This window comes from Puma concolor, chromosome A2 (assembly GCF_028749965.1).
Source record: "Puma concolor isolate L17-30 chromosome A2, mPumCon1.1.hap2, whole genome shotgun sequence".
NCBI lineage: Eukaryota > Metazoa > Chordata > Mammalia > Carnivora > Felidae > Puma > Puma concolor.
The window spans coordinates 157,883,640-157,909,413 of record NC_141668.1 but is presented as its reverse complement, the minus strand read 5'-3'; the positions used below and the strand labels follow the sequence as shown (position 1 = coordinate 157,909,413).

The window sequence follows — 25,774 nt, the reverse complement described above, 5'->3', positions numbered from 1 at the left end:
TGAGATCCGCCCTGATTTACAGAGACCCCGGGCTGCTCTGAGAAGCCCATCCAGACCACACTAGTGTTAGCAGCTTTTTTTTTTTTTTTTTTTTGATGAGGGAGGAAAGCAAAAACGGCAGGGCTGGGTTCTACCCTGGTCAACAGACGCCTCAGCCTCGCCTTCCTCGGGGCTGGGGGTCAATGGAGCCGGAGGAGGGCTTGGGTCACTGTCCGGCCATTGCGCAATAAGCAGGCTCACAGCTTCCTCTGACTCATCACCAGGGTTTAGGACGGATTGAGTTACTGCCTGGGTGTGGGGTGAATGGGGGTGAGTAGGATGACCACTGGCTCTTCACCTCTGTTCTGTGGGCATGGCCCGGTTCGGTGACCTGATAACCCCTGCTACCTACCAAATCTTTTTGATTTTTTTATTTTCTCTGCCCGGAAACTGGCTTGGTGCAGGCATGTATGTAAGTGATCAGAGTAACCAGCAATTTCGACCACTTATTATAAGCCAGGCACCTGACATGTATTAACATCATTTAAACCTTACAAACCCCCGGGGTTGAGGCTTGGCTCTGGCACTCAACTTGCTACAGACAGCTGCCATCTTGCTCTGTCTCTATTTCCTCTCCAGTCTTACAGGATGGTGGCAGGAACTGGAAACCATATCTGTAGAACGCCCAGCTCTGCACCTGATTCACAGAAGCTGTAGTCTCAGTCAGTGCCAGAGACCAGAAAATGGACCTCAAATCGACGTCAGCAAAAAGGAGAATAAGTTATTGGCTCATATAAATGGTAACGCCAGAGTGTTTGGCTTCGGGCATGGCCGGATCCAGGACCTCAGTGTCTCTCTACCTTTGGCTCTTTTTGCTCTGTGTGGGGTCACTCTCTTGGGCCATCTCTCTTCAGGTGACCTCGGGAATGGCAAATTTGTGTTTTCTTTCAAACCAGCCATCCAAGCAAAAAGGATGCTTTTCTGTCTCGTGGTTCAGGCAAAAATTCCAGAACTGGATCTCATTGGACAAACAGGATCACATGCCCGCCCTGAACCAATCGTGAGAGCAAAGCAATGTGCTCTGTTGATTGGCAGACTTCCAAATTGGGATGGGGTATTTGTGGGGAGAGGGGGTAGTGAAGCCCACACACGGACTGAATGATGTGAATTCATCCCCACATCATGGACTGAAAATTACAGAGTGTTCCATGAAGGGCAGTTGGTTGTTGGCACCCAAAAGGGGATGGCGGATGCTTGTTAGGGGAAAAGGTTAGAAGTCCACGAAAGTGCTCAAAACCATACGAACAAAAAGGATAAAATAAAGTAGTGGCAGTGCCCAGGAGACTCAAAATTAAAACCTATATAGAGGGGAGCCTGGGTGGCTTAGTTGGTTAAGGGTCTGATTCTTGGTTTCGGCTCAGGTCATGATCTCATGGTTCGTGGGTTCAAGCCCCCAGTTAGGCTCTGTGCTGACAGTGCAGAGCCTGCTTGGGATTCTCTCTCCCTCTCTGCCCCTCCCCTGCTCACTCTCTATCTCTCTTTCTCTCAAAATAAATAAACTTAAAAAAATCCTGTTTTATATATATTTAATATGGACAGTTCACTAAACTGGTGTAATGTGTAAATAAATGCATGTTCAGAAAGTACTCATGTCCCTCTGTGATCACCACCAGCATCCCCTTCAGCCATCCCTTGCCCTAGTAAAAAGTACTTTTGTGCAGTGAGAGCTGTCCCACTTTCCTCCAGCTGCCCCTCTTGGCTCCCGCCCTGTCCATGATGGGAAACTCCTGGAGCCTCCCGAATATAAACCTTTTGATATTGGTGGTTGTCGTCCCTCTGCTTGGGAAGGGACAGTTAGATGTCAGAACCTCTCGTTTCCCTGGGTCACTCTTCTGCCAACTGGGAAGATCCCGTTACCCTTTTCACTGCCGGGTCTGGTCTGGGTGGGATTTCTGGACCTTGCCTTTAGCACTCCATGGCAAAGCTGCATTCCTTCAGTAAGACTAGACTGGAGGAATTTGCAGAGAGAGGCTGAAGCCCTGTAGTTCTGGTTCTTTGGGCTTAAGGATACAGAGAGTAGAGAGTGGTCAAATGTAAGGTGATAGGGAAAGCAACGTGTTAAAGATGATGCCTGGGATTTGGGGCTGGGGGCTGAGCTCAAGGTTTAGGGCTCAGTTCAGACGCCCCCCTACTTCCCTGACAGTGGTGGCGGTAGGAGTCTCCCTCCCTAACATCAATATCCTGCCAGTCCATCGCTAGTTTTATTTTCCACATCACAATTATCTCCATCAGAAATGTTCTTGGGTCATTTATTGGCTATGTCTGTCCCCGCCCCCCCCTCCCCCCAACTGCACACCCCGTCAGGTCAGGGACCACGTCTGCTTGCTCCCGCCTTTTCTCCAGTGTGCCTGGCACATACAGGCTCTCAATAAATATTCGTAGAATGAATGAATGCATGAATGAGCAACTCCTTCAACTCGTCTCAAAGCTGAACTAGTTCGAGCCCCGGCAAGCCTCGGGGTGCTATCTGTCCTTATGGGTTGCTGGCCCCATCCTTGTCAACTGGAAGGGTTTGGGTTCGGCGGTCTCCTTCTTGGGGGCTCCAGCGCCTGGACCCGTCCCCGAACCACGCACGTCCGATGGCCAGACGGCCGCTGTCCAGCGGGCCAGGAGTCTGCACACTACGCATGTGCTCAAATCCTACTCTTTCCGCACCCCCCCCCCGCCCCGCCTCCTCTGTTGGACACGAACGCGCCGGAGGGGCGTGCGCATGCGCTCTCGCCCCCGCGCCGCGCGCTACTTCCATGCGCCTGCGCCGCACTCACGACCGCTAAGGCGCCTGCGCACTGCCCGCCGCCCGCGGGCCCAGCCGGCGCTTGCGCGGTGCCACTGGCGAGTGTGGGGGGGGGGGTGAGGAGGTGGAGGAGGAGGAGGAGGAGGAGGTGGCGGCGAGAAGATGGCGACTTCGAACAATCCGCGGAAATTCAGCGAGAAGATCGCGCTGCACAACCAGAAGCAGGCAGAGGAGACGGCGGCCTTCGAGGAGGTCATGAAGGACCTGAGCCTGACGCGGGCCGCGCGGGTAAGGGGGCTGCCCGCGTCGACCCTTCGGGGCCGGGAAGGGAGGGAGGGGGCGCGTGTCCGGCGTGTGCACGGGGCGGGGGGCGCGCGCCGCGGGGGCGGGGCGCGCGCCGTGGGGCGGGGCTTGGCACAGCCGGAGGGTACAGGTGTCCCTACGCCCCGGGCATCGTGGGCGGGACAGGTGCCCCCACATCACCGATACCTGAAAGGGTGCAGGTGCCCCCACATCTATGCTACCTGGAGGTTGGGCTAGGTGTCACTACATCATTATTATCTGGAGGGGACAGGGGCCTCCACATCATTAGTACCTGGAGGGAATAGGTGCCACCACATCATCGTTACCTGAGGAGGGACAGGTGTCCCTACATCCTTGCTACCTGAGGGGGACAGGTGCCTCCACATCACTGCTACCTAGGGGAGGCAGGAGGACACTGAGGTGTATGAACTGGGCGCTGCTTGCACGCATCATTGTTACCTGGGGAGGGGGATACATGCTCCCACATCGTTGGTACCTGGTGTGGGACCAGTGCCCCCACATCATTGCCGCCTGAGGGGAACAGCTGCCCCGACATCATTGCTATCTGAAGGGACAGGTGTCTCTGCATCTTTGTCACCTGTGCCTTCACTCCCTGGGTGTTGGAGGAAGGACAGGTATATCCCCATTTGCAGACTTGAGGTGGGATCGGTACCTCTCTCTTTTGGGTTACCCGAGGGAAAGTTTTGTTGGCGTCCTCTCCTGTGGGGACCTGAGGGTGGTCAGGAAGGCAGATTGTGCTCCATTCTAGAGCTTGGAGTGGAGACAGCTACCCCTTCCCCGTGTAGCCCATATGGTGGGGACCAGGTTGTGTTCCTCCCACTGAGACAAGAGACAGCTGGCCGTGGATGGCTCCTGGCCTGTCAGGACCAGGGTGGAGGGACAGTTCTTCCTCAGGTTGATGGGTGTGTTTGGCATGCAGGGGCAGACCAGGTTACTAACCTCACCTGGGAAGCCACTGCGGGCCCTGAGCAGGGTTGGAGCTGGAGGTCTGTCTTTTCTCCTGGGCCCGTTTCTCCGGCCCAATGACCGCACTGAGGTGCCAGTCTCCTCGGGCCTCAGTATCCTCTTTTGTCAAGGGTGCCTAGCAAGTCCTTCCTTCTGGTTCAAGGAGGAGAGCACGCTTCGCACAGGTGACAGTAAGTCTCTGCTGCTTCCTGCAGAGTGGTGGGACCCTCCCCCTGTCCTGCACCCTGGGGCCTTGGGGAGGGTGTGGATGGGAGCTGCGGATCCCTATATAGGCGGTGTCCGGATTTGGCCTCTGATCTGACTGTCCCAGGCAGACATACCTCTGTGACATGAGCCTCAGTCTCTGATTCTTCAGGTGCAACTTTCGGGTCACGTTATTTACTAGTTAGTTGCTTGTTTGTCTGTGAGGTCGTGACTGTGTGGGCTAGAATGCGAATCTCTATTTCTGTGTATTTGTTTGGCACCTATTGATGGGGTGCCCACCATTGACCGGGTACTGCCTGTTCCTGCTCCAGCCACCTGTGCTTTTGCTTAGGATGTCGAAGAAGAGATAATTGGTGAATGAATGAATGAATGAATGAAGTAAAGCAAGCAAGCAAGCAAGCTTGCGCCTTGAGTGTCCCCATAAATCAGGGCTTCTGAGGGCAGGAATGTCTACTTTGTCGTGTCTCCAGCATGTAGCATGTGTTCGCATTCAGCTGTATGTAGTGTGGCAGGAAGAAGAAGGGGGTCACACAAGGCTGATGTCTGTCTTCATGATTGGAGGTCTGGGTTCTGTATCGGGGTTGGAAATGTATTATTGTTGTTAAAAAGGTTTCTTTAAAATAACAGCTTTATGGATTCGTGTACTATATAATTCACTTGTTGGAAGCGTAAAAATCAGTGTTTTTTAGTGTATTTACAGAGTTGTGCAACCATCACCGGTGGCGATTTCCAGAACATTTTCATCACCCTCAAAAGAATTCCCATCCCCACCAGCAGTCACTCCCCATTCCTCTCTCCCCCAGCCCCCCCATTTTTCTCTCCCCCAGCCCCTGGCAACCACCAGTCTGCTTTCTGTCTCTATGAATCTGCCTGTTCTGGACATTTCATATACATGGGATCATAAGACATGTGGCCTTTTGTGTCTGGCTTTTTTCACTCAGCACGATAATTTCAAGGGTCATGCACATTGTAGCATATTATCAAAAAAACTTCATTGCTTTTAGTGGCTGAGTAATACTCCACTGACTAGGAGGGCCACATTTATTTTTCTGTCATCTATTGATGGATTTAGAAGAGATTTTTGAGATACGTGGATAGGAGTTCTCTCGGTCCTGGGAACCATTTCTGTCTCCCACCTCCCTCTCTGTTGTCTTCTTTTACATTGGGAGTTGGGTGTGAGCCCTGGGTGGAGGTGAGCTTACACTGGATATTGTGAGACAGAGCAATGTTCTGTCCTGGGGGCAATTCTGTCCCTCAGGGACATTGGGCAATGTCTGGAGACATTTGGGTCGTGTCGTCTGGGGGAGGAGGTGCTACTGGCATCTAGTAGGTAAAGAAGGGATGCCGTTCAGCACCTCAGAATTCATGGATGTCCCCCACCACAGAGAGTGATCCAGCCCCAAATGTCAGCAGTGCTTAGGCTAAGAATCCTTCAGTTTGGAGGAAAGGTTGAATGAGCAGGGGTGCAACCTTTGCACCTGGGCAGATAGAGTTCAAAGCTCTCTACCCACCTGTATGGCTGTGCCATTTTGGACAGGCTGATGGCTTTTCCCACACCTGGGGCCAGGATGAGCAAAGTCTTTCCAACCCCGTTTGGCCATTGCATGTGATGAGTGGCGTATCTGCGGTGCCTGGTGCAGGTGAAGTGAACACGCCTGATTCAGGCACCCCCTCTGCCCGCCCGTGGCTGCAGCCTTCCACACCGCCTTCCCCTGTGATAGATGCTGAAGTTTCACCTCTACATGTGAACAGGCGGCACATGGCCAGTTTGGTACCTGCTCCTTCCCGTGAATTCTTTGACAGCATGTCCACTCTTGGAATGAGCAGGGCTACTTAAGTTCCCATGTGTCAGCCTACAGTCCTTGGTGATGGTAGGCATGTCAGTATCGTGTGAAAGCAGGCATGCAGCCTTTTTGTATAAATCCATGCTGTCACCTCACCCGGGGACAGGGACCCCGAGGACCAGATTTGGTATTGGGATGGGGTGTGATGTCAGGGAGACCACTTTGAAATCGCAGGGTAGAGGGGTGGATGCATGAGTATTCCATTCTTGTCCTCAGACTTGGGGCAGCCCGAAGTGCAAGGAGGGCGGTGGTGCTCTGCTGTGTGACTTTGGGCAGGTCTCTTAACCTCTCTGGGCCTCAGAATCCTGACCTGTAAAGTTGCAGCGGCACATTTCAGGGACTGTTCAGGGACTATCTCGGGTGCTGGGGAGCCGGCAGCATACGAGGCATGTGAGGGCCATGCTCTTGGGGGAGCGAGTGTGGTTTTAGGGGGGATAGGAGAATCCCTGCAAATGAACAAAACATATGTTCTTGGAGAGAGGCAACAGAGTGATGTGCTAGTACTGGCTAGGGTGGGGGGCTGACATCCTGGTGGTGAGACGGAGCCCCTCACACTGGGGAAGAGTTCCCCAGGTGGGGGACAGGCAGGTGCAGAGGCCCTCAAGTGGGAAGGGCTTGGTGAGGTTGAGAAAACACATGAGAAGACTGTGAGGCTGGCATGTAGAGAGAACAAGAGTCGAGGTGAGGTCGGAGTGGCTTGTCGAGCCCTGGATTTCACCAAGGGAGGGGCCCTGGGAGGGTTTGTGATGGTGAATGGCGAGCCTTTGCGTATTGAGGTGCAATTCCCCGTGCATTCAGTTTACTCCCTTAAAGCGTACTATTCAGGGGTTTTGGGTATGTTCACAGAGTTGTGCAGCCATCGCCAGTCAACTTGGGAACATTTCCATCACTCCAGCAGGAAACCCCATGCCCCCTCCCCCAGCCCCTGGCAACCACTAATCTGCTTTCTGTCTCTATGGATTTGTGCGTTCTGGACTTTTTATGTAAATGGAATCACACAAGGTGTGGCCTTTTGTGTCTGGCTTCTTTGACTCTGCACGATGTTTTCAAGGTTCATCCACATCGTCGTGTGTGTCAGTGCTTCGTTCCTTTTATAAAAATTGTGGTAAAATACACAGGCCATAAAATTTACCACCTTCACCCTTTTTGTGCATACAGCTCAGCGGCGTTAAGTACATCCACCATGTTGGGCCTGTGCGTCGTTTCCTTTTTAAGGCTGAATAATACTCCATTTTGTGGCTCCGCTCCTTTCCATATATCCATTCATCCATCAAGGGACGTTTGGGTTGTTTCCGCCTTTTGGCCATTGTGAGTATCGCTGTCGCGGACATACGCGCCCAGGAGCTTGTGTGGCTGCGGGTCTTCTCCCTTGAGTGTGTACCAAGGAACGGAGGTGCTTGGCCGGAGAGTAACTAGGTGCTAGGCCGAAGAGTAACTCCCCGCTTCACCATTCGAGGACTCTTCGTGTCTCACAAAGGTGGCTGTGAGCTGAACGGGCAAGGGCAGGCAGCTGGTGAGAGGCTGCTTAAGCACCTACGTCGGGGACCGGGCAGAGGTGACTTGAGCAAGGAGGTGTCTGTGGCAGTGACCAGGATCGGTGGCTTTTGGTGATATTTCGGCAACAGAGCCGTCTGAATGTGCGGGTAGATCTCGTGGCGGGAGCCAGGGGAAGGAACGGGGTGTGTCACCTGCCTGCCCGGGACTCAGGACACAGCAGGCTCTGCGTGTGACTGATCACTGAGCATCCCAGGGAGCAGCACCTGGGCCAGAGAAAGCCCACACGCCAAGCAGTCCGTGGCGGCCCAGCCAGGGCTGCCAGTTATGGCTGCACCGAAGGAGGGTGTTCTCCTGGCCCTACCCTGTTATGGGGGTGGCTCTGCACAGGCTGGAGGAAAACGGGTCCCTGGGCGGCAGGCATCGCGCAGCGGTGGCTCGGGTTAGCTGAGCGTGAAGGCCGCCCCCGGTCCTGGCCCCAGTCCTGGCTTTGGCACTGTTTGCCTCTGTGCCGGCTGCTTCAAGTGTCTGGTGCCATCTGCAGCCTCAACACACACGCACGCAGGACTCCCCGAGCTGCTCTGTTTGAGAGGATGGAGTGAGCCATCTCCCGCCCCCAGAAAGCCCCAGCAGTCTCCTGCTCTCCAGGTTGTGAGCTGCACACTGAGTTGGACAGGATAGGGGCCTCTAAAACGATTTGCCCACGTCCTGCCCCCCAGAACCTGTGGCTGTGGCCTTATTTGGAAAAGACGTAGATGAAATCAGGGTAAGGAACTCGAGATGAGATCATACTGGATTTAGGGTGGTCCTAAATCTAGTGACTGGTGTTTTCATAAGAGGAGAACACACAGGCGCATACGGGAGAAGGCCGTGTGATGACGGAGGCAGAGCCGGGAGTGCTGCACCCGTGAGCCGAGGATGCCTGGAGCCCCCAGGAGCTGGAAGAGACCAAGGAAGATCCTCCCCTAGAGCCTCCGGAAGGAATGCGACCCTGCTGACACTTAGGTTTCAGACGTGTGGTCTCCAGAACTGTGAGGGAATAAAGTCCTGTTGTTTTACACTTCTCAGTTTGTGGTCGTTTGTGACGGCGGCCCCAGGTCACTCTCTCCCCTGGCTAAGGCAGAGTCTGGGTGCCTTGTTGAAACCACCTTGGGACAGTGGGCCTGGGGGCTGTCTGCAGATGCACACATCTGTCCTTCTCTGGCCCACTGGCACAGGCCGTGTGGCCTAGAGCGCACCCTTCATTCGTCTGTCATCAGGAACTGGAGACCCACAGTCCGTTGCTGGCCCCCAGGCCAGTGGTGACTGAACCAGAGGGATAACACCAGGAGCAAGGCCCGGGGGGCGAGATGAGTATTTGGGGTTGTATCCTAAGGCAGTGGGTAGAGTTTGCCCTCTGCACCCTTGGTTCCTGATCCCTGCCTGGCACCATGTGGCCTTTACTCAGTCCCTGATCCTTGATGCTCAGCCCCCCTCAGAGAGGAGGTGTCGTCTTCCCCATTGTGCAGATGGGGAAACTGAGGCCCAGAGTGGTGTCCTGGCTGGGAAGTAGAGTTGCTGCTCAGCCCTGAGACAATCGCACAGAACATGTCCAAAACAAGGAATTAAAACCATAAACTAGAACCTTCTATCGCTTGCCAGAGCATGCTTGGTCCCACTTGGGTCTTGGCTTCTCTGAGATGTGATTGTTTCTGCAGCTAAACCCACGTTCCTCTGCCAGCTTAGACCCGGGAATACATGTTTTCTGTCATTAACTATTGTTGTTACAGAAGTGGTGGCTCTGGGGTGCATCACATGGCCCTTTGTGTGTGACCCATGGCTCTTCTCCCTATGAAAGTCATTTCCTAGATCAGGCTGGGAGCTGCAGTCTCCACAGCCTGCAAGAGACTAGCTTCTAAGTTGTCATTTGAAAGGAGGGAGCCCCAGCCTTGTTTCCAGCCTTTCCATGCGTGCTTCCCACAGGTGACTGTTGAGTGTCCCCCACTAGCCTGAGGTCCTGGGAACCCTTCCCAGAGCTCATGCCCGGTCCCAGACACCCCTGGTTCCATGCACACTACAGGTCCAGAAAGTCCTCCTGGATTCCCCAGAACAGGTGGACCCTACCACAGCACCCTGTCACCACCTGCCACCACCTGCTGAATCCATACACATGGCAGTTCCGCTCCTGAGCATGTGCCCACACAGTGAAAATGGGCTCAAGCAAACACTTGCTGGGCAAGAGGAGCGTGTGACCGGCTGAGGGACAGGATGAGAGCTGAGGGCTTAGTCCCGAAGATACCTGCTCACTTCCTTGACTGACTCATGATTAGAAATCTGTGTTTTGTGGCTTCCCAGCGCCCAGCAGCAAACATAAAATCAAAACAACTTTCTCTAAGGAGTCCAGCCCTCCCTTTGTTGACCCTGTCAACACCTGGGGAAAGTAGATATAATCAGTTTTCTTCTATTTAACGTAGAATGGTAGTGGGGACCCGCTGAATTGATTTTTTAACCTGCCAATCCAGGGATCAGTAAGCTGCGCTTGTTTTTGTAAATAAAGTTTTATTAGAACACGACCACGCCCATTCGTTTATGTCTCATCTGTGGCAGAGTTGAGTCATTTTGACGGAGACCACCTGGTCTGCAGAGGCGACAATACGTACCGTCTGGCGCTTTGTAGAAGGAGTTTGCGGGCCCCAGGACAATGGGTTTGTCCTGCAGTTTGAGACCTGCTGACTTAGAGCAACAGGGAAGGTTGGGAAGATGGTGGGCGGTTGTTCTCTCACTTTCCGGGGCCCCTGAACCACCTTGGAGATGAAGGATGCAAACTCCTGGACTCCTCCCAGATTCTGCTTCTGAAGATCCACTGTGGGAGCCTGAATTCTGAGTGGGGACCTGAAGACCTTGTCGTGCAGGCCTTTCCAAGAGGCCTGTGCACTGTGGTCACCAGGGCTGTGCCAAGCAGAGGGAGAGGGCCAGCCTTGGTCAGGGGTGTGAACCAGCTGTCTGGCGGTAGGTTGGTGGCACGGTGGTATTTGTTGGTCCATAGAGCCAAGGAAGGTGTTCCACTGTCATTGTTCCTAAAGCTGGCCAGGGGTACAGTGCAAAGTGACTCCTGTCCTTGCAGGGGGCCTTCTGGTCCTGGTTGGAATTAATTAGATTTCTCTGGGTCAGAGCTGGGCCATTGCAGGTATTGTGGGAGGCTAAGTGTCAGCCCTTTTCTGCTGCTTTCTGTGTTGGGGGCTTTCTGGTTTCTGGTGCTGGGGGATTTCTGTTTTTGCAGGCTCAGCGGTCAGGATTCAGAGTACTTAACTTGGTGCTAGGGAGTTTTTCAAATGGGACCCTCTGGAAAATGCCGTGGTGATGTCAGGGGTGGGATGTGGCCTGGAAGCATCAAAGATGCGTGGTACCTACTGGGTGCTCACCCCATCCATTTCTGCCTCCAGGGGCATTTGGCAGCATCTGGGGATGTTTTTGGTTGTCAGGACTTAGAGCCGGAGGATGCTATGCTATTGGTATCTGGTGGGTGGAGTGGGGATGCTGCTCAACACCCTGCAGTGCCCTGACAGCTCCACCCCACCTGTGGTGCCCCCCAACCCCGACAGCCCCTTCCCAGAGGATAACCTGGCTCCAGGTGTCTGCGGTGCTAAGGCTGAGCAACCCTGCTATTGCAGCCCTCGATATGCTGGGGTTGTGCAGGCGCAGAAGGGCTGGGTGGAGCCCCGGTTCCATGAGATACGAGCGTCAAGCCTGGCAACAGGTAACAACACCCCCGGGCAGCGATGGTATCCTCCCCAGTTTCTAGAGGGGGAGACTGAGGCTTGGAGAATGTCACAGAGCATTAGAAACAGGTGAGTTGGGGTTCGATCCGAGTTGGACTAACCCAGTGTTCTGTATGTTTTCTTTCTTTTCACGCTGCTCTGGGAGTTTGCCAGCCGGTCAGGGTGGAGCAGAGCCTTCCGGGCTCCTAGAACCCTGTGCTCTAGGAGCATAGACTTTCATGGGCAGAGCAGCGGCGAGGGAGGTGGGGCAGGTGGTGGAGAGCCCTGGGCCAGACCCTGCATGTGGGCCATGGGGAGCCATGGAAGGTTCCAGCAGGATGACAACATAAGTGACATGAAGATGCAGGGAGTGGCAGGAGCCAGACTTGCTAGAGCCCACGTGTGTATGGCCAGTGGGTTGTTGCAGTAACCCACGAGAAAGAGCTGCTGCTTTTCCTGTTGCAGATATGAGAAACTGGTGGGAGAGGTGATATGGCTTACTGTGTGTGGAGGGGCCAGGTTTGAACCCATGCCTGATTCTGGGGCTCATGTTTTTCTTAACGTAGGCATAGAGGGACCCTTTTGTATGCTGGACTTTAGTTCATATCCATCTGTTGAGGATCATGAAGGTTGTCCCTGGGTTTTTGCAAACCAGACATTCATCACATTTGTCCCCATGCATGCACGCACCAGGTGTGGCCTCACCTGTGTGTCCTTACCTGTGTGTCCTTGTGCTCCATAGCAGGGAGGGGGTATGCAGCAGCTTAGGGTGGGCCATGGTGAGGACAAAGGGAGGGCTGATTTGGGACATGTAGGGGGTAATAGTGACAGAGTTAATCAGGAGGTCAGAGGAAGGAGGGCAAGGTGGGGCTCACTGTGATGGGGGAACCACAGAGAACCAGGGGTGGGGGTGGGAGAGTCCTATTTTGCTTTGGAGCTCATGGGATGGAATGGCCCCGTGTTTCTGGCTGGGGTGTCTCTGACCCCCTCTCCTTCCTCCTGCTACCACATCCAGCCCAATGCCAGAGGTGGGTGCCCAGCCCCAGCTGGGCGTAGCCATGGTGCTGCCGGTCAGATGGGGGTCCAGGTGCACAAACAAGGAAGCCACTGCCTGCCTCACGGGCCAAGGACATAGAGAGAGTCAATATTTATTATTTGCCAAATGGAAACAAAGTACAGAAAATGTGGGGGGATTCTGTAGCACCTGGTGCCAAGCCCAGGGCCATGGCTGCTAGGCTTCTCCTTGCTTCCTTCTGGGTGAGCTTAGATCCGGGTGAGTTTCCTCTGTGCTCTACTTCCTCTCTGTGAAGCAGAGGTCACGGTGGTCTCTGGTCACTCTGTGGTCAGATTTAGGTTAATGCACGTAAGGCATCCAGAATCGGGCCAGTACATAGATGCTCACTGCGTGGTCGCTGCTGCTGAGCTCCTGGAGGTGTGTGCACAGTGAACGCATGGCGGCGCTCAGTGGGCACTTTTCAGGTGGCGGGTGTTCAGCAGGCACACTGTGTGTACTTAGCAGGTGCTCAGCAGGTACCTGGCAGCAGGCACATAGTGGACTCTTGGTGGGCACACCACAGACACTCAGCAGGCATTTAGCATGCACACAATAAGTACTTAAGCATTCAGCAGGCACACAGTATGTGTTCAGCAAGCATTCAGCAGGAATTCAGCAGGCACACAGGATATGCTCAGCAGATACTCAGCAGGCACGTAGTGGGCATTCAGCAGGTGCTAAGCAGACACTGGACTGTGACTTCCTTGAGGGCAGGCCTGTCTCCAGGTCATTCTGGAATTGCCTAGGTGCAAGCGTCCTTTAAAAGGGCCAACTTCCCACCACACAGTCAGGCTTACCCCTTAAATACCAAGAATGTGTTGTGTATTCCTGTTATCAATCTGGAACACGTAACATGGTGCCGAGGGGCCAAGGACCCAGGTGGGAACATGGTGGTCTTTCTGGAGCTTCAGTCTGCCTGAACAACTTCAGGGAGAAGGTTTGAGTATTGACCATGCGTGGTGTATTATGGGATGGACTGCAGATGCATGTGGGCTTGGGGCCAGTGGGCCTGGGGCAGCATGATGCCCTGGGAAACAGCATTAAGAAGTGTCAAGGTTGCCCAGTGAGGTCTCCCTGCAGTGGCCACAGTTTGGACTGGAAGGTCCATTGCTCCAGTCAGTATGTATTGAGCACCTACCTGGTGTTGTGTTGTGGGGATGCCTTGCTGAACAAGTCACTGGAAACAGTGGCCAGCTGGTCCCCAGCCCTCAGGTCATGGCTCTAAGAGAGTGAAATGGGGTGGGCACCCTTTGGGGGAGGCGATGTTTGAACTGAGCCCGGGGGATGAGGACGAGCCATGGGAATGGAGACCCTGAAGCTTGTCATAGAGGGAAATCCTGACCTGATCGAGCTCAGGGAATGCTACCTTGTGGGCTCTGGTCAGGGTCTGGTAGTGGGGTGCTCTAGGAAGGTTTTAAGCAGGGCTGTGATGTGAGATGTAGGTTTAGCAAAGATTCCTCTGACTGCCATATGAGGGGTTGCAGGGACATGAGAGGAGACTGGGGCAGGAGTCTCCTCCCTCCACGCACGCCCCCCAGAGGTCATGGGTGCTAGATTCATTACAAACCAGGACTTGCTGACTTGGCACATGTTCTTTCATCTAAGAATCAGGAATCTGATTCCCCAGGCAGATGATGAGGTTGGGGGGGGGGTATATTAAATAGCCTTGACTTTGTGCTCTGGGGGCCCCGGTACTGAGGAAAGGCATTTTTGCAAGAGACCCGGAGTCCTAATTTCATACGTAAATTCCTCTTTCTCTGTGGTCCCAGCTTGACACCCCACTGGTCATGGGGGCTTCAACCCAAAGCTGGGGTGTGGCATTCTGTCCAGAGAGGTGAGTCTCTGCCTGGAAGGACAGACTTCCTGAGTCAGCTAGTGGACCAGCAGTCATTCCCAGATACAGCCTAAATGCTCCATGGTCTCTCCCTCATTGCCTAGGGCTCCCTGTCCAGGGGTGGAGTCCCTTGAGAACTTTCGCAGCCTGCCTTCCCTGCTGCTGGGCTTGCAGGGAAGCTCTCCGCCACACCTTTTTTTCCCTTAAAAAAAAAAAAAAATCATTTATGTCTCAAAACTGATGAAAATTGAAAACAGAAAACCTAAAGCACTTCCTGTTTCTTCCGTGCATCTGACACGGCTCACCTGGGCACAGGAGGGGTGGGGGGGGCGGGGGGGTGACTGCCAGCTGGTCATTTGCCTGGAAATCTCTGGGAGGAAGTGTCGGCCCAGCCAGGCAGAGTGCCTGGGGCTAGCTCTGCAGGGCCAGCCAGTCCTCGGACCCGAGTCGGGCTGGGGACATGGGGCAGCAGAGCATGTCTCGCAAAGGGGTCACTGTGTCCACGCCCAGCCTGGCTAAAAAGCTTTTCTCAGTAAGTTCAGTGTTTCTCAAGTAACTGAACCTGCTGCCCTCTTCTATGGGTCCTTTTGCACCTGTGAGCATCGTGCTTTCTCCATTCCTTCTGTCCTCCCAGGCAGGCGGGGTTTGATAGCTGTAATTAGGACGGGAGCGGCTCATTAAATCATCACGGAATCAATGCACAGCCCCGGGAGTGATTTGTAGGCCCAGCAGCCTCAGTCTTTGCCTGCAGGTGGCAAGGAGATGCTAATTCCCTCACCGCTGGCTCAGCACTTGCAGAGGGAGGAGCCTTGAGGGTCCATAACAGGGCCCTGCTGGGGACCACTTGTGTCCCCCGCTATCACCCCAGCGACTAGCCAAGTGGCTCTCTCTGGCTCAAGCCCTGCCTCTGCTGGCTTCCCTCAAATGACTCCACTTCTCGGTGTCTCAGTTTCCCATCTGTAGAGTTGTACAGATTAGGACATAGCTCTGTGCCTGACTGGCATCAGGGTGCCCCGTGGGACAGCTGTGAGGGCAGGGTCTCACCCTTTGCACCCGTGGGCCATGGTTTGGCATGTGACAGATGCCACCACATGGCTGTTCAGATTTGTTTGGGGGGGGGCAGTGGGCTTATTCATTTCTCTTCACTTTTTCTTTTGAGATAGTTTTGGATTCAGCGAGAAGCACAGACCATTTCATTACCTCCTCACCACCTTGAACATGTCACGTGTCAGTGAGGGTGTCAGCACGGTTCTATTAACTAGACTCTGGACTGCCTTTGGATTTCCCCAGATGTCCACCAGTGTGACCTTTTTCTGACCCAGGATCCCGTCCAGGCTCCCATGTCGCATTTGGTCGTCGTGTGTCCTTGGTCTCTGATCCAGGGCCACTGCTTAGGGTTTCTGTGTCATCTGTGACCTTCAACCCCTTGATGAGAACTGCTCTATCTTTTTGTTGCTCAGGGTGGTTTTCTGGTATTTTCTTGCAGTTGAGCTGAGGTGGTGGGTTTTGGGCAGGAATCCCATAGTGCCAATTGTCTTTTTATAGTTTTCCTTTTTTTAAATTGTGCTAAAACATACATAAAATTTATCATCTTAAAAATTGTTATTTTATTTTAATTAAAAAAATTAATGTTTATTTATATTAGAGAGGGGGACAGACAGAGCACGCGCGGGGGAGGGGCAAAGAGAAGAGACAGAATCTGAAGCAGGCTCCGGGCTCCAAGCTGTGAACTGTCAGCAGAGTCTCAAACTCATGAGCAGTGAGATCATGATCTGAGCTGAGCCACCCAGGGGCCCCTTACTTTAATTTTTTAAGTCAATTTATTTATTTTGAGACAGAGAATCCCAAGCAGGCTCCACACTGTTAGTGCAGAGCCGGGTGCGGGGCTTGAACTCACGAACTGTGAGATCATGACCTGAGCCAAAATCAATAGTTGGACGCTTAACCAGCTGAGCCACCCAGGGGCCTACTGATCTTAATTATTCTTAAATGTGTGGTTCAGGGGCATAAAACACGTTCACATTGTGGTGGTGCTACCATCCCCATCTCCGGAACTTTTTTCATCTTGCGAAACTGAAACTCTGTCCCCATTAAACACTAATTCCTCGTCCTCTCTCCCCCTGCCCCTGGCTCCTACTTTTCTACTTCCCTGTCTCTGTGTATCGGACCACTCATATAAGTGGACTCAGAGTATTTGTCTTTTTGTGATGGGCTTAATTCACTTAGCATGCTGTCCTCAGTGTTATAGGACGCATCGGTGTCATAGTGTGTCAGAATTTCCTTTCTTTTTTAGGCTGAATGATATTTCGTTGTATGTATGTGTCACATTTTGTTTATTCACTTACCTTTCGGTCGGCACTTGGGTCTCTTCCACCTTTTGGCTGCTGTGAACACGGGTGAACAAATCCCTGCTTCCAGGGTATACATAGCCGGAAGTGGGATTGCTGGATCATATGGCAGTTCCCTGTTTAATTTTTTTTGAGGAACTGCCCCGTTTTCCACAGCAGTTGCACCATTTTGTATTTTCACCAGCAGGGTACAAGGGTTCCAGTTTCTCCACATCCTCACCACTTGTTGTTTTATAGTGTTTTTTATTCTATCGTTATGGGTGTGAGGTGGTATCTCATTGTGGTTTGATATGCATTTCCCTAATGACTAGTGACATTGAGCGTCTTGTTATGTGCCTGTGGCCATTTGTAGATCTTCTCTGGAGAAATGTCTATTCAAGGCTTTTGCCCGTTTTTGATTTGTTTTTTTGTTGTTGAGTTTTAGGAGTTCTGTAGACGTTCTGGATATTAATCCCTTATCCGATTTATGATTTGCAAATGTTTTCTCGCGTTCCATGAGAACGGGGCCTTTTCACTGTGTCGATTGTGTCCTTTGTTACACAAGTGTTTTTAATTTTGATAAAGTCCAATTTATGTATTTTTCCTTTTGTGGAGTATGCTTTTGGTGTTATAGCCAAGAAGTCATTGCCAAATCTAATGTTATTAAGTCTTTCCTCTGTTTTTTTTTTTTTTTCTGAGTTTTATAGTTTTAGCTTTCAGCCTTTAATCCACGTCGATTTTTATATATGGAATAAGGTGTCGGTCCAACTCCGTTCATCACCTATGGAGATCCAGTTTTCCCAGCACCGCTTGTTGAAAAGACCGTCCTTTCTCTTTTGAATGGTCTTGGCTCCCTTGTCAAAAATCATTTGACCATGTATGTGAGAGTTTATTTCGGGGCTTTCTATGCCGTTGGTTTCTATGTCTGTCTTTATGCCAGTACCACACTGTCTTTATCACTGTAGCTTTGTAGTAAGTTTAGAAGTCAGGAAGTGTAAGTCGGCCAACTTTCTTTTTTTTTTTTTTTTTTAAAGGTTGTCTTGGCTATTCAGGGTCCTTTGAGATCCATATGAATTTTATGGTAGATTTTTCTCTTTCTGCAAAAATCGTTGTTGGGATTTTGATAGGGGTTGCATTGACTCTAGATTACTTTGGGCAGTATTGCCTCTTAACAACATGAAGTCCTGCTGTCCTCCTCCCAGCTGTGTGACCCTGGGCAAGCATATACCCGGGTCCTGTCAGATTCCCCATCGTGACTCCTCAGGTGCACTTGTGGAGGGGGTCATCTGTGTCAGTGCATGGATAGCCCTTAGGACTATACCTGTGTGCAGTTGGTGCTCTATGTAGGAAGTTGTGTCTGCTGACTGCCCTGCAGAGGCTACCAACTTAGAGGAGAGAAGAGGCTGCAGGAGGGTGGGGCCAAGCTGGGAGGGCTGCCTGGAAGAGGAGAGCTCTGTGGTGGGACAGGAGGGAGGTAGGTAGAGAGGGGAAGGGTCTTTGGGAAGAGGAGGAATGACATGTATGGAGGCACAGAAGCTTGGAGGGGGATTGTCAGGGGCATGACTGTTCTATAAGGTGAATCTGGGTAGGGGGTGAGTGGCAAGAGAAGAGAGAGAGGGGTGGGAGTCAGATCTGGAAGGGCCTCAAGAGCCAAGCTGGGGAGCTTGGACATGATCCAGAAACTAGCTGATGGGGTAGGGAGGGGCAGACCCAAGATTAGCTTTGAGTCTTAGGCAGAGCTTGAGAAAAGATTGGTCAGGGGGAGCAAGAGACCGGCTTTGGAAGGCATAGGGTCCTGGGGGGCTCAGGAGCTGAGAGGTGCCTGCCAGGCCAGTGAGTGTGGGAAGCCTGAGGGAGGCACAGGCTGCGACACAGGAAGACCATGGTGCCACTGGCCCGGGCCAGGAGGAGCAGGAGTGTGGAGGGGAGGATTGGTGGGGACTGCTGGGATAGAGGAGGTTCCTCAGCATTGGAGAGCATTCTGAGGGCAGGGGCAGGTGGCGCTCGTGAGCTGCTGGCTGATTTGGCATTCGGGGCCTCCCCAGGTGGGGTGACACATGAGGGGCGCAGAGGCCTGAGTCCACGCAGAATCATGTTCGAAAGAGCTAGGAGGGGATCACAAGGCAGAGGCTGGAGGAGGAGCAGCAGGATGAGGGAGGGCGTCCCTTATGAGGGCAGCCGCGGGTGCCAGGCTGGAGAGGCTCCTCCGGTCAACAAACGTCTGACCAGTACCTGCTCCGAGCCTGCTTGGTGCTTGGAGGTTCAGGTGTGGCAGCCACTTCTGGAGCAGTAGGTGCCAGATGGGGCATGGGGCAGCCATATTGAGCACAGCGGTACCCTGAGTGAGGTTTGCCCAGGGAGTAGGAGAAGGTGCACCTGGTAGGGGGCACGGCAGCTGCAGAGGCTTGTTGTGGGGTGCGTGGGCGTGAGAAGGTAGAGCCCAAGGGGACAGGATGCTGGGAGTGCCCCTGGCTTGGCCTCATGTTCCTGCAGGCATGATGGACTTCATCCGGGTGTGGCAGTGGGAAGCCTACAGCAGTGGGCACAGCCTCCGGTTGAGGGGACAGGTAGAGTGACAGGAACTGAGAACAGCTGCAGCACCTTTCATAATTATCTACTAGCCACATGGTCTGAGTTGGGGCTGGATATGAAGGAGGGAGACATCAGGAGGAAGGATGTCTAGCACCTGCATGGGGGATGAGAGAGGGACGAGAGTGTCCTAGGCAGGGGCTGTGTTCAGAGAGGCTGTGGACACCGTCCTCGGACCCTTTGGGAAGCTAAAAGTACATCCAGGGGTGCGACCTGGGAGTACTCAGTCTCTGGGACCAGTGTCTCCAGGTTGTCTGCCTAGGCAGTCTTCCTTGTACCTAGACAGGAACTACCTGTCCAGATGTCTCATTGGGCCCCATCCTGGGAGGCGGTGGGGTCAGGGGTCCCATCCCCATCTGGTCTGTGCCCCATCGGCCAAGGATGGACCACCCACTCCCATGTTGCCTACCCCACTTGGCCCCTCAATCCAGCTCCTCCCAGCACAGAGGACTCTATGCAGGGGAAGGTGGTTCAGGTCACTTCGGCTTAAATCTTTGCAGTGGCTTCTCATCATACTCAGTGAGGTCCCACAAGGCTCTGAGCCCTCCTCCCCCCACCTCCTTGCTTACTGGTGGGCGGTCTGGCCCCCTTGTCCCCTCCATGTTGGTCCTCCCCCCATCGTGCTCATTCTGACCCCAGGGCCTTTGCACTCGCTGGGCCTCCTGCCTGGAGTCCTCTTCCCAGCTCCAGTGTCCCCTCCTTGGCCACCTGCCTGCTCCCCCCACGCGCCCCCCCCCCCCATTTCCTGCTTGTTTTCAACACAGGCCTTCTCACTCGGAAATCCTCAGCCTTCTTTCTTTTCCACTGGTCTCTCTGCCTGGAGCACACCAGGACCTGTTTGTGCTTTATGCTTGGGGCAAGCTCACGAGCCTGCAGAGCTTATCCCCAGCCAGCATGGGCCTGCTGGCTTCCCCTGCCAGCCTCCTTTCTAGCACCCTTGGGTGATGGGCTCCCTCTGTCTCCAACTGCCTGCCCAGGTCTCCCATCCTGCTGGCCCCAGGCAATGCCCTGTGGACCCTCCTTGGAAGGGAGCGTCCCTGATGGCTGGGCCAGACATGCAGGATTTTCAGGGACTGCTGGAGGGCAAAGACAGGAGCCGGTGTGAGCAGCCTGGGCTCCTGGGCTGTGTTGAGCTATTCTCAGGTGGGTGCTTTGGTGTGGGTGTAGTGTGGGCTGCCCTTGAGGAACCTCTGGCTCTTGAGCAAGCCTATGCCTAGGCCTGGCTGCTGACCCCTCTGCCTTCGTTGCTGTCCCTTCCTTAGGGCTTTGCAGGCCTCTTGGCATCCACTCAGGGCTGGGCTGCTAATGGTTAAATGCTGAACAGGCAACAGTGGATTTCTTTGGGGTTTTGGCTCAGGGTGAGACCTGCATTCCGGGCCTTGCTTGGCCCACATGCAGCATCCTAGCTCCACACCTTCCCGTCCCAGTTGGCCTGCTTCTTAGGGTGGGGTGGGGGCTTCCTCCCTCCAGGCCTTGGGTCAGGCCACGCAGCTGGAGTGAGGGCAGCAGGATGAGCTAGGCTTGGAGGCCCTGGGTCTGCGGCCAGCTGGGTGACCTCAGGCTGTGCCGACCCTCTTGGAGGCCTGGGGTTGGGTGTGGGGTGTGAGGGGACCCATGGTGCCTTTATGCCTGGCCCTGCTCTGTCTGATAAAAATTCACCAGCCAGGAATCCAGGCCCTAAGTTGTTGGCACTTCTGGTGTTTCAGGAGAAGCCAGCAGTTCTGATGTTTAAGTTAATTTCAAAAAAAAATTTAAAAGTTGGCCACCAGTTCACATTCTTTAAAATGCTTCTCAGACCTCAGGAAGGCCGCAGCTGCGGCCACCGTGCTCCTGCCTGCCAGGTTGCAGGCTCTGATGTGGGCCATTGGACCCCGAGGCTGTCTGGGCTGCAGTGGACAGGCGGCCGCGCCACCCCTGGGATGGGTGCCGTGTGGATCCGCCCATTCCTGGGCTGCCTGCAGAGGGGATGTGCAGTGGCCAAGAAGCCACGTGGCCGAGGGTCTCTGACAGGCCATGCTCTTCTTCTGGGTACACACATAGGGCCATAGTGGCTTCCCAGTTTGATGATAACTGCTCTGAGGGAAGGGACACTGCTCGGTGCTCAGTGGCAGTTCCCTACCTATGCTGTTGTCCCAAAGGCACAGACTTGAGATGAGACACTCTGGGCCTTGCCTGCTGCTCACCTTCACGCTGATGTGTGCTTTGTCCTGAGCCAGGACGTTGAGGATGCTTTTCGTTTCTTGTTTGTATTTTTTTATTGTGGTAAAATTCACGTAACATAAAATTCACCATTTTTTAGTGACCCAATTTAGTGGCATTAAGTACATTCACAGCGTTGTACAACCACCACCTCACTGTGGTTCCAGAACAGTTCCATCACCCCAGAAGGAACCTGGTCCCTGTTAGCAGTCACATCCCTCCTCCCTTCCCTAGCTCCTGGAAACCACTTGCTGCCTGTATGGACTTGTGTGTTCTGGATATTTCGTATAAATGGGATTGTACAACATACAGCCTTTTGTGTCTGGCTTCTTTCAGTGTGATGTTTTTGAGGTTTGTCCACATTGTAGCCTGTGTCAGGGCTTCATTATTCTTTTTTATGACTGAGTAATATTCCATTGCATGGCCAAACTACGTTTTGTTTATCCACTGATCCATGGGTTTCCACTCTTTGACAATTGGTGACGAGTGCAACTGCGAACATGTGTGTGTAAGTTTTTGTTTGGATGCCTGAGTTCTTTTGGGTCTATATCTAGGAGTGGAAATGCTGGGTCATGTGGTAATTCTGTGTTTTCACTTTTTGAGGGTCTTCCAAGAGCAGACTGGTTTTGTAAACCACTTCTTCCGTGTTCTTGGTTGCATCCCTCCTTGGGAGCTGGGGTTCTGTGCCCACTTATGGGTCTCCCCTCCACTCCCCACTCACTCCTGATTCTATTGGCCGTGTTACTACTTTACATTGTCGAGGTTTGTGGCATTTGCTCGTGGCCCTGTAACTGTAAAGCTCGCTGCTGGTTAGTCTTAGTTCAGTGTCCAAGGAATCGATGAAGGCTGGGATTTCTGCCCTGGTGCATCTGGAATATTCCATTCGTGTGCTAAGAAGCGAAGGCCCAGGGACGTTGCAGAGTACGCCCAGGGCAGAGCCCCAGGGCATGGACCAGAGTGGGGAACCCCTTTGTGTACCCAGGGGTTGCTCCTGGATGCCTGTGCCACGGCTGCCCGTGAGTCCCCAGCTTAGCTGTGCCCCATACCCACACAGTCCATTCCTTGTCCTAGAGGGAGGGCCTGTGAGTGTGGAAACCCACCCTGAAAATAGCAGCCATGTGCCTCCTGTGGGCGGCCTGTGCTGGCTTCCTCTGCTTGCACTGGGGCCCACCCAGAGGCCTCAGAGTGGAAGTGCTCGCCAGGGCCCACACGACTCCCCGCTGGCTTCCAGCCTGGGCCACGATGCTAGGCAAGCCATTCACGCGGGCAGACCTCCTGAAGCAAGGGGTCACGGGTGCTCCAGAAATCATACTGGTTCCATCTCTAGGACAATGGCATAGTGTACATGCAGACGTTAGGCAGCACCCTCAGTAGAGTTTGGGCAGCCTCATGGTATGGACCTGGTAATTTGTTTGCAGCAAAACGGATGCTCTGAGAACAGACAGAGGCAGCCTTCCATCCACAGATCAGATGTCACTGCTGGTGGGCTTGTACCACGCTCATCAGAAGGGTTTCTGCAGAGTTTTCAGCTTTTCAGGATGGCACGATTGGGGCATCGTTCCCAACTCTGAGAGGTGGTGGTGACCTCAGGGGTCTCCATCCCCCTGGCCACACCTTGCTGCCTGCTGCCTGCACCTTCCTTACCCTCCTTCAGTGCCTTTTGAGGGCAGGGCCCCTCCTGCTCCCACTGTGCTCTGGGGCACACAGGCGGAGGGCAGTCTTGCGGAGGGTCCCCTGGGAGTGTTCAGGGACAGTTCAGGCACTGTATTTATTAGTTTCCTGGGGCCGCCGCGGCAAATGACCACAAACCCGGTGATTTAAAACAGGAATTTATTGTCTCATATTCTGGAGGCCAGTAGTCTGAAAGTAAGGTGTCGCCAGGGCCGGTCGGTTCATTTTGGGAACTCCAGGTGGGAGCCTTCTTGTGTCTTCCAGCTTCTGGTGTGGCTCTGGGCGTCCTCAGCTTGTAGCCACATCTCTCCAGTTTCCGCCTTCCTTTTTGTCCTATCATCCTTTTTGGTTTTTGTTTTGTTTTGTTTTTAAGTTTATTTGTTTAATCTTGAGAGAGAGAGAGAGAGAGAGAGAGAGCGCGCGCGCGCGCATGAGCAAGGCAGGGGCAGAGAGAGAGAGGGAGAGGGAACTCCAAGCAGGCTCCATGCCATCAGCACAGAGCCCGCCGTGGGGCTCAATCTCATGAACCGTGAGATCATGACCTGAGTCGAAGTCGAGAGTTGGAGTCTTAACCGACTGAGCCACCCAGGCGCCCCATGTCTGTCCTGTCTTATAAGGACCCCCATCATTGGGTTAGTGCTCACCCCACTCCATCGTGGCTTTGTCATAACTTGATCACATCTGCAAATAACCCCGTTTTCGAAGTTACATTCCAGGTACAGCGGTTAGGACTTGGACGTCTCGTTTTGGGGGTACATAATTCAACCCACAACAGAAAGATACGTGCAAGAGGCAACACCTCAGTGAAAGCTCTGATCCCAGCACGGGGGATACCGCTTCCCCCTCCATCACCTGACACCCCCCAGGATACCCGTGCACCTTTGCTCCTGTCGTGGTATTTTTGTCTCCCAGACTAGAGTGCTGTTTGCCTGTGTTCACATGGACCCTCAGGGCTGGCGTCTCTCCGAGTTGGACTGGGTTTTGAGGTTTGTCTCAGTGGAGGAGTGAGTAAGCCAGCATTGCTCAGCGCCGGATCGCGTTCCTTAGTCGGGTTTTGCCCTGGTTGATACTCCTTCCTACTGTAGCTTCCGCTTTGCTGCTCTTGGGAACTGCCACCTGAATTCTTGCAGTCATAACCCCGGGCATGTGTGCAGCTGTGTGATGGGGGGGGGGGTGGTCACCGAGGGGGAATGATGCTGAGGGCCAGGTCCCGTGTCGGGCTGCAGGCAGGGAGAAGCCTTGGGGACTCTGAGGATTATTCACTCCATGGTGAGCCGTGGCCCACCCTCGTGGGTCCCGCAGATCATTGGTCTGAGGATCATTGTTGGAGGTGGTGCTGGGATGCAGCTCCTCTGGAGCCTAGGGCAGGGGTGCGTGGTGGGGAGCAGGGCCTGTGTGTTGGTAGAGGCTGCTAGGGAAGTGAGGACCAGAAGGTCCAGTGAGGAGAGGCGCTGTAGGACCTACCTACTCAGGTTGGCGGTTTGGCGAGACTCTCTGCAGGCTGCAGAATTGATTTGGGCACGCAGGCAGGAGGCTTATACATTTGTGGGGCCAGAGATGGTGGGGCTTGGACCAGGTGGACTGAGGTGGGAGAGGGTGACAGCTGGGCCTGGTGCTAGAGCAGATGTGGGAGCCAGTTGGGGGTGCGACAGTGAGAGACGCAGTCCTGGGGGAGGACGTGAATGCGCGCATGTCCGTGTTCACGAGTGAGTGAGCACACGTATTTGTGAGCAGCTGTGCACACGAGAGTGTGCGTGTTTGCATTGGGCACCTGGGTGTGTCTGAACACATCGTGTTCCTCTTTTCGGTGGCATCCCCCATTAGACCCCAGGTAGCTGTGGACACTGCTCCGGTCCTCCTGGGCCCAAGGGACGGGTCAGGGCCGCGTACTGGGTAGGGAGCAGATGAGGCTTTGGGGTGAGGCAAGGCTTCTTGGAGGAGGGGGCTCGGCATGCCACCCCAGGTGGGGTGTGGCCATCCCCAGAGCTGGGGGGAGCTCAGGCGGGAGGAGGGGCTGGCACAGACAGAGGCCCTGAGGGGAGAGGGACTTGGCCATCTCCGGGAGCAAGAAGACGACCCAGGAGGTGGGGCAGGGGGCAAGGGAGAGGATGGCATGGCCCAGCCAGCCTGGCGGTGGGGTCAGGTTTGATTTTCATTGATGATCTATTTATCATGGAGGTGAGTTTCAGATAACAGAAAATTAGCCATTTAAAGTGAGCAACTGAATGACAGTACATTCACAGTGTTGTGCAACCGTCACCACTATCTCATCCTGAAATATTTCTGTGACCCCCAGAGGATACCCTGTCCCCTTGAGCAGTCACTCCTTACCCCCCACCCCCAGCCCCTGGCAGCCACGAATCCGCTTTCTGTCTCTATGAACTTAACCTGTTCTGGATGTTTTGTATAAATGGGATCATGAAGCACGTGGTCTTTTATGACTGGCTTCTTTCACTCGGCACGATGTTTTCGAGGTTCATCCACATTGTAGCGTGTCTCAGAGCTTCATTCCTTTTCATGGCTGAATAAATACGTCCCGTTGTACGGATGGACTGTGTTTTGTTTATGTGTTCTTCCATCGATGGACCCCTGGGTTGTTTCCATCTTTTGGCTGCTGTGAACACGTGTGTGGAAGTGTGGATGTAGACATTAGTCTTTATTTTGTTGTGATGTATACCGAGGAGTGGAATTGCCGTGTCCTGTGGTAACTCAGTTTAACTTGTTCCAGAACCTCCAAACTGGGGTCGGGTTTTATTTT

At 53.6% G+C, this 25,774-nt stretch overlaps 1 protein-coding gene across 9 annotated transcripts in view; it reads left to right on the top strand.

The window, feature by feature from the left end:
* The first annotated feature begins 2,899 nt into the window (after positions 1–2,899).
* Positions 2,900–25,774, top strand: part of CRTC1 (CREB regulated transcription coactivator 1) — a 75,877-nt gene continuing 53,002 nt past the window's right edge. For all 9 annotated transcript variants that reach the window (XM_086698542.1, XM_086698535.1, XM_086698541.1 and 6 more), the window contains exon 1: positions 2,900–3,061. In XM_086698542.1, the coding sequence (XP_086554668.1) occupies positions 2,936–3,061 (126 nt within the window). In that variant the 5' untranslated portion in view covers positions 2,900–2,935. The remainder of the gene's footprint in view (positions 3,062–25,774) is intronic.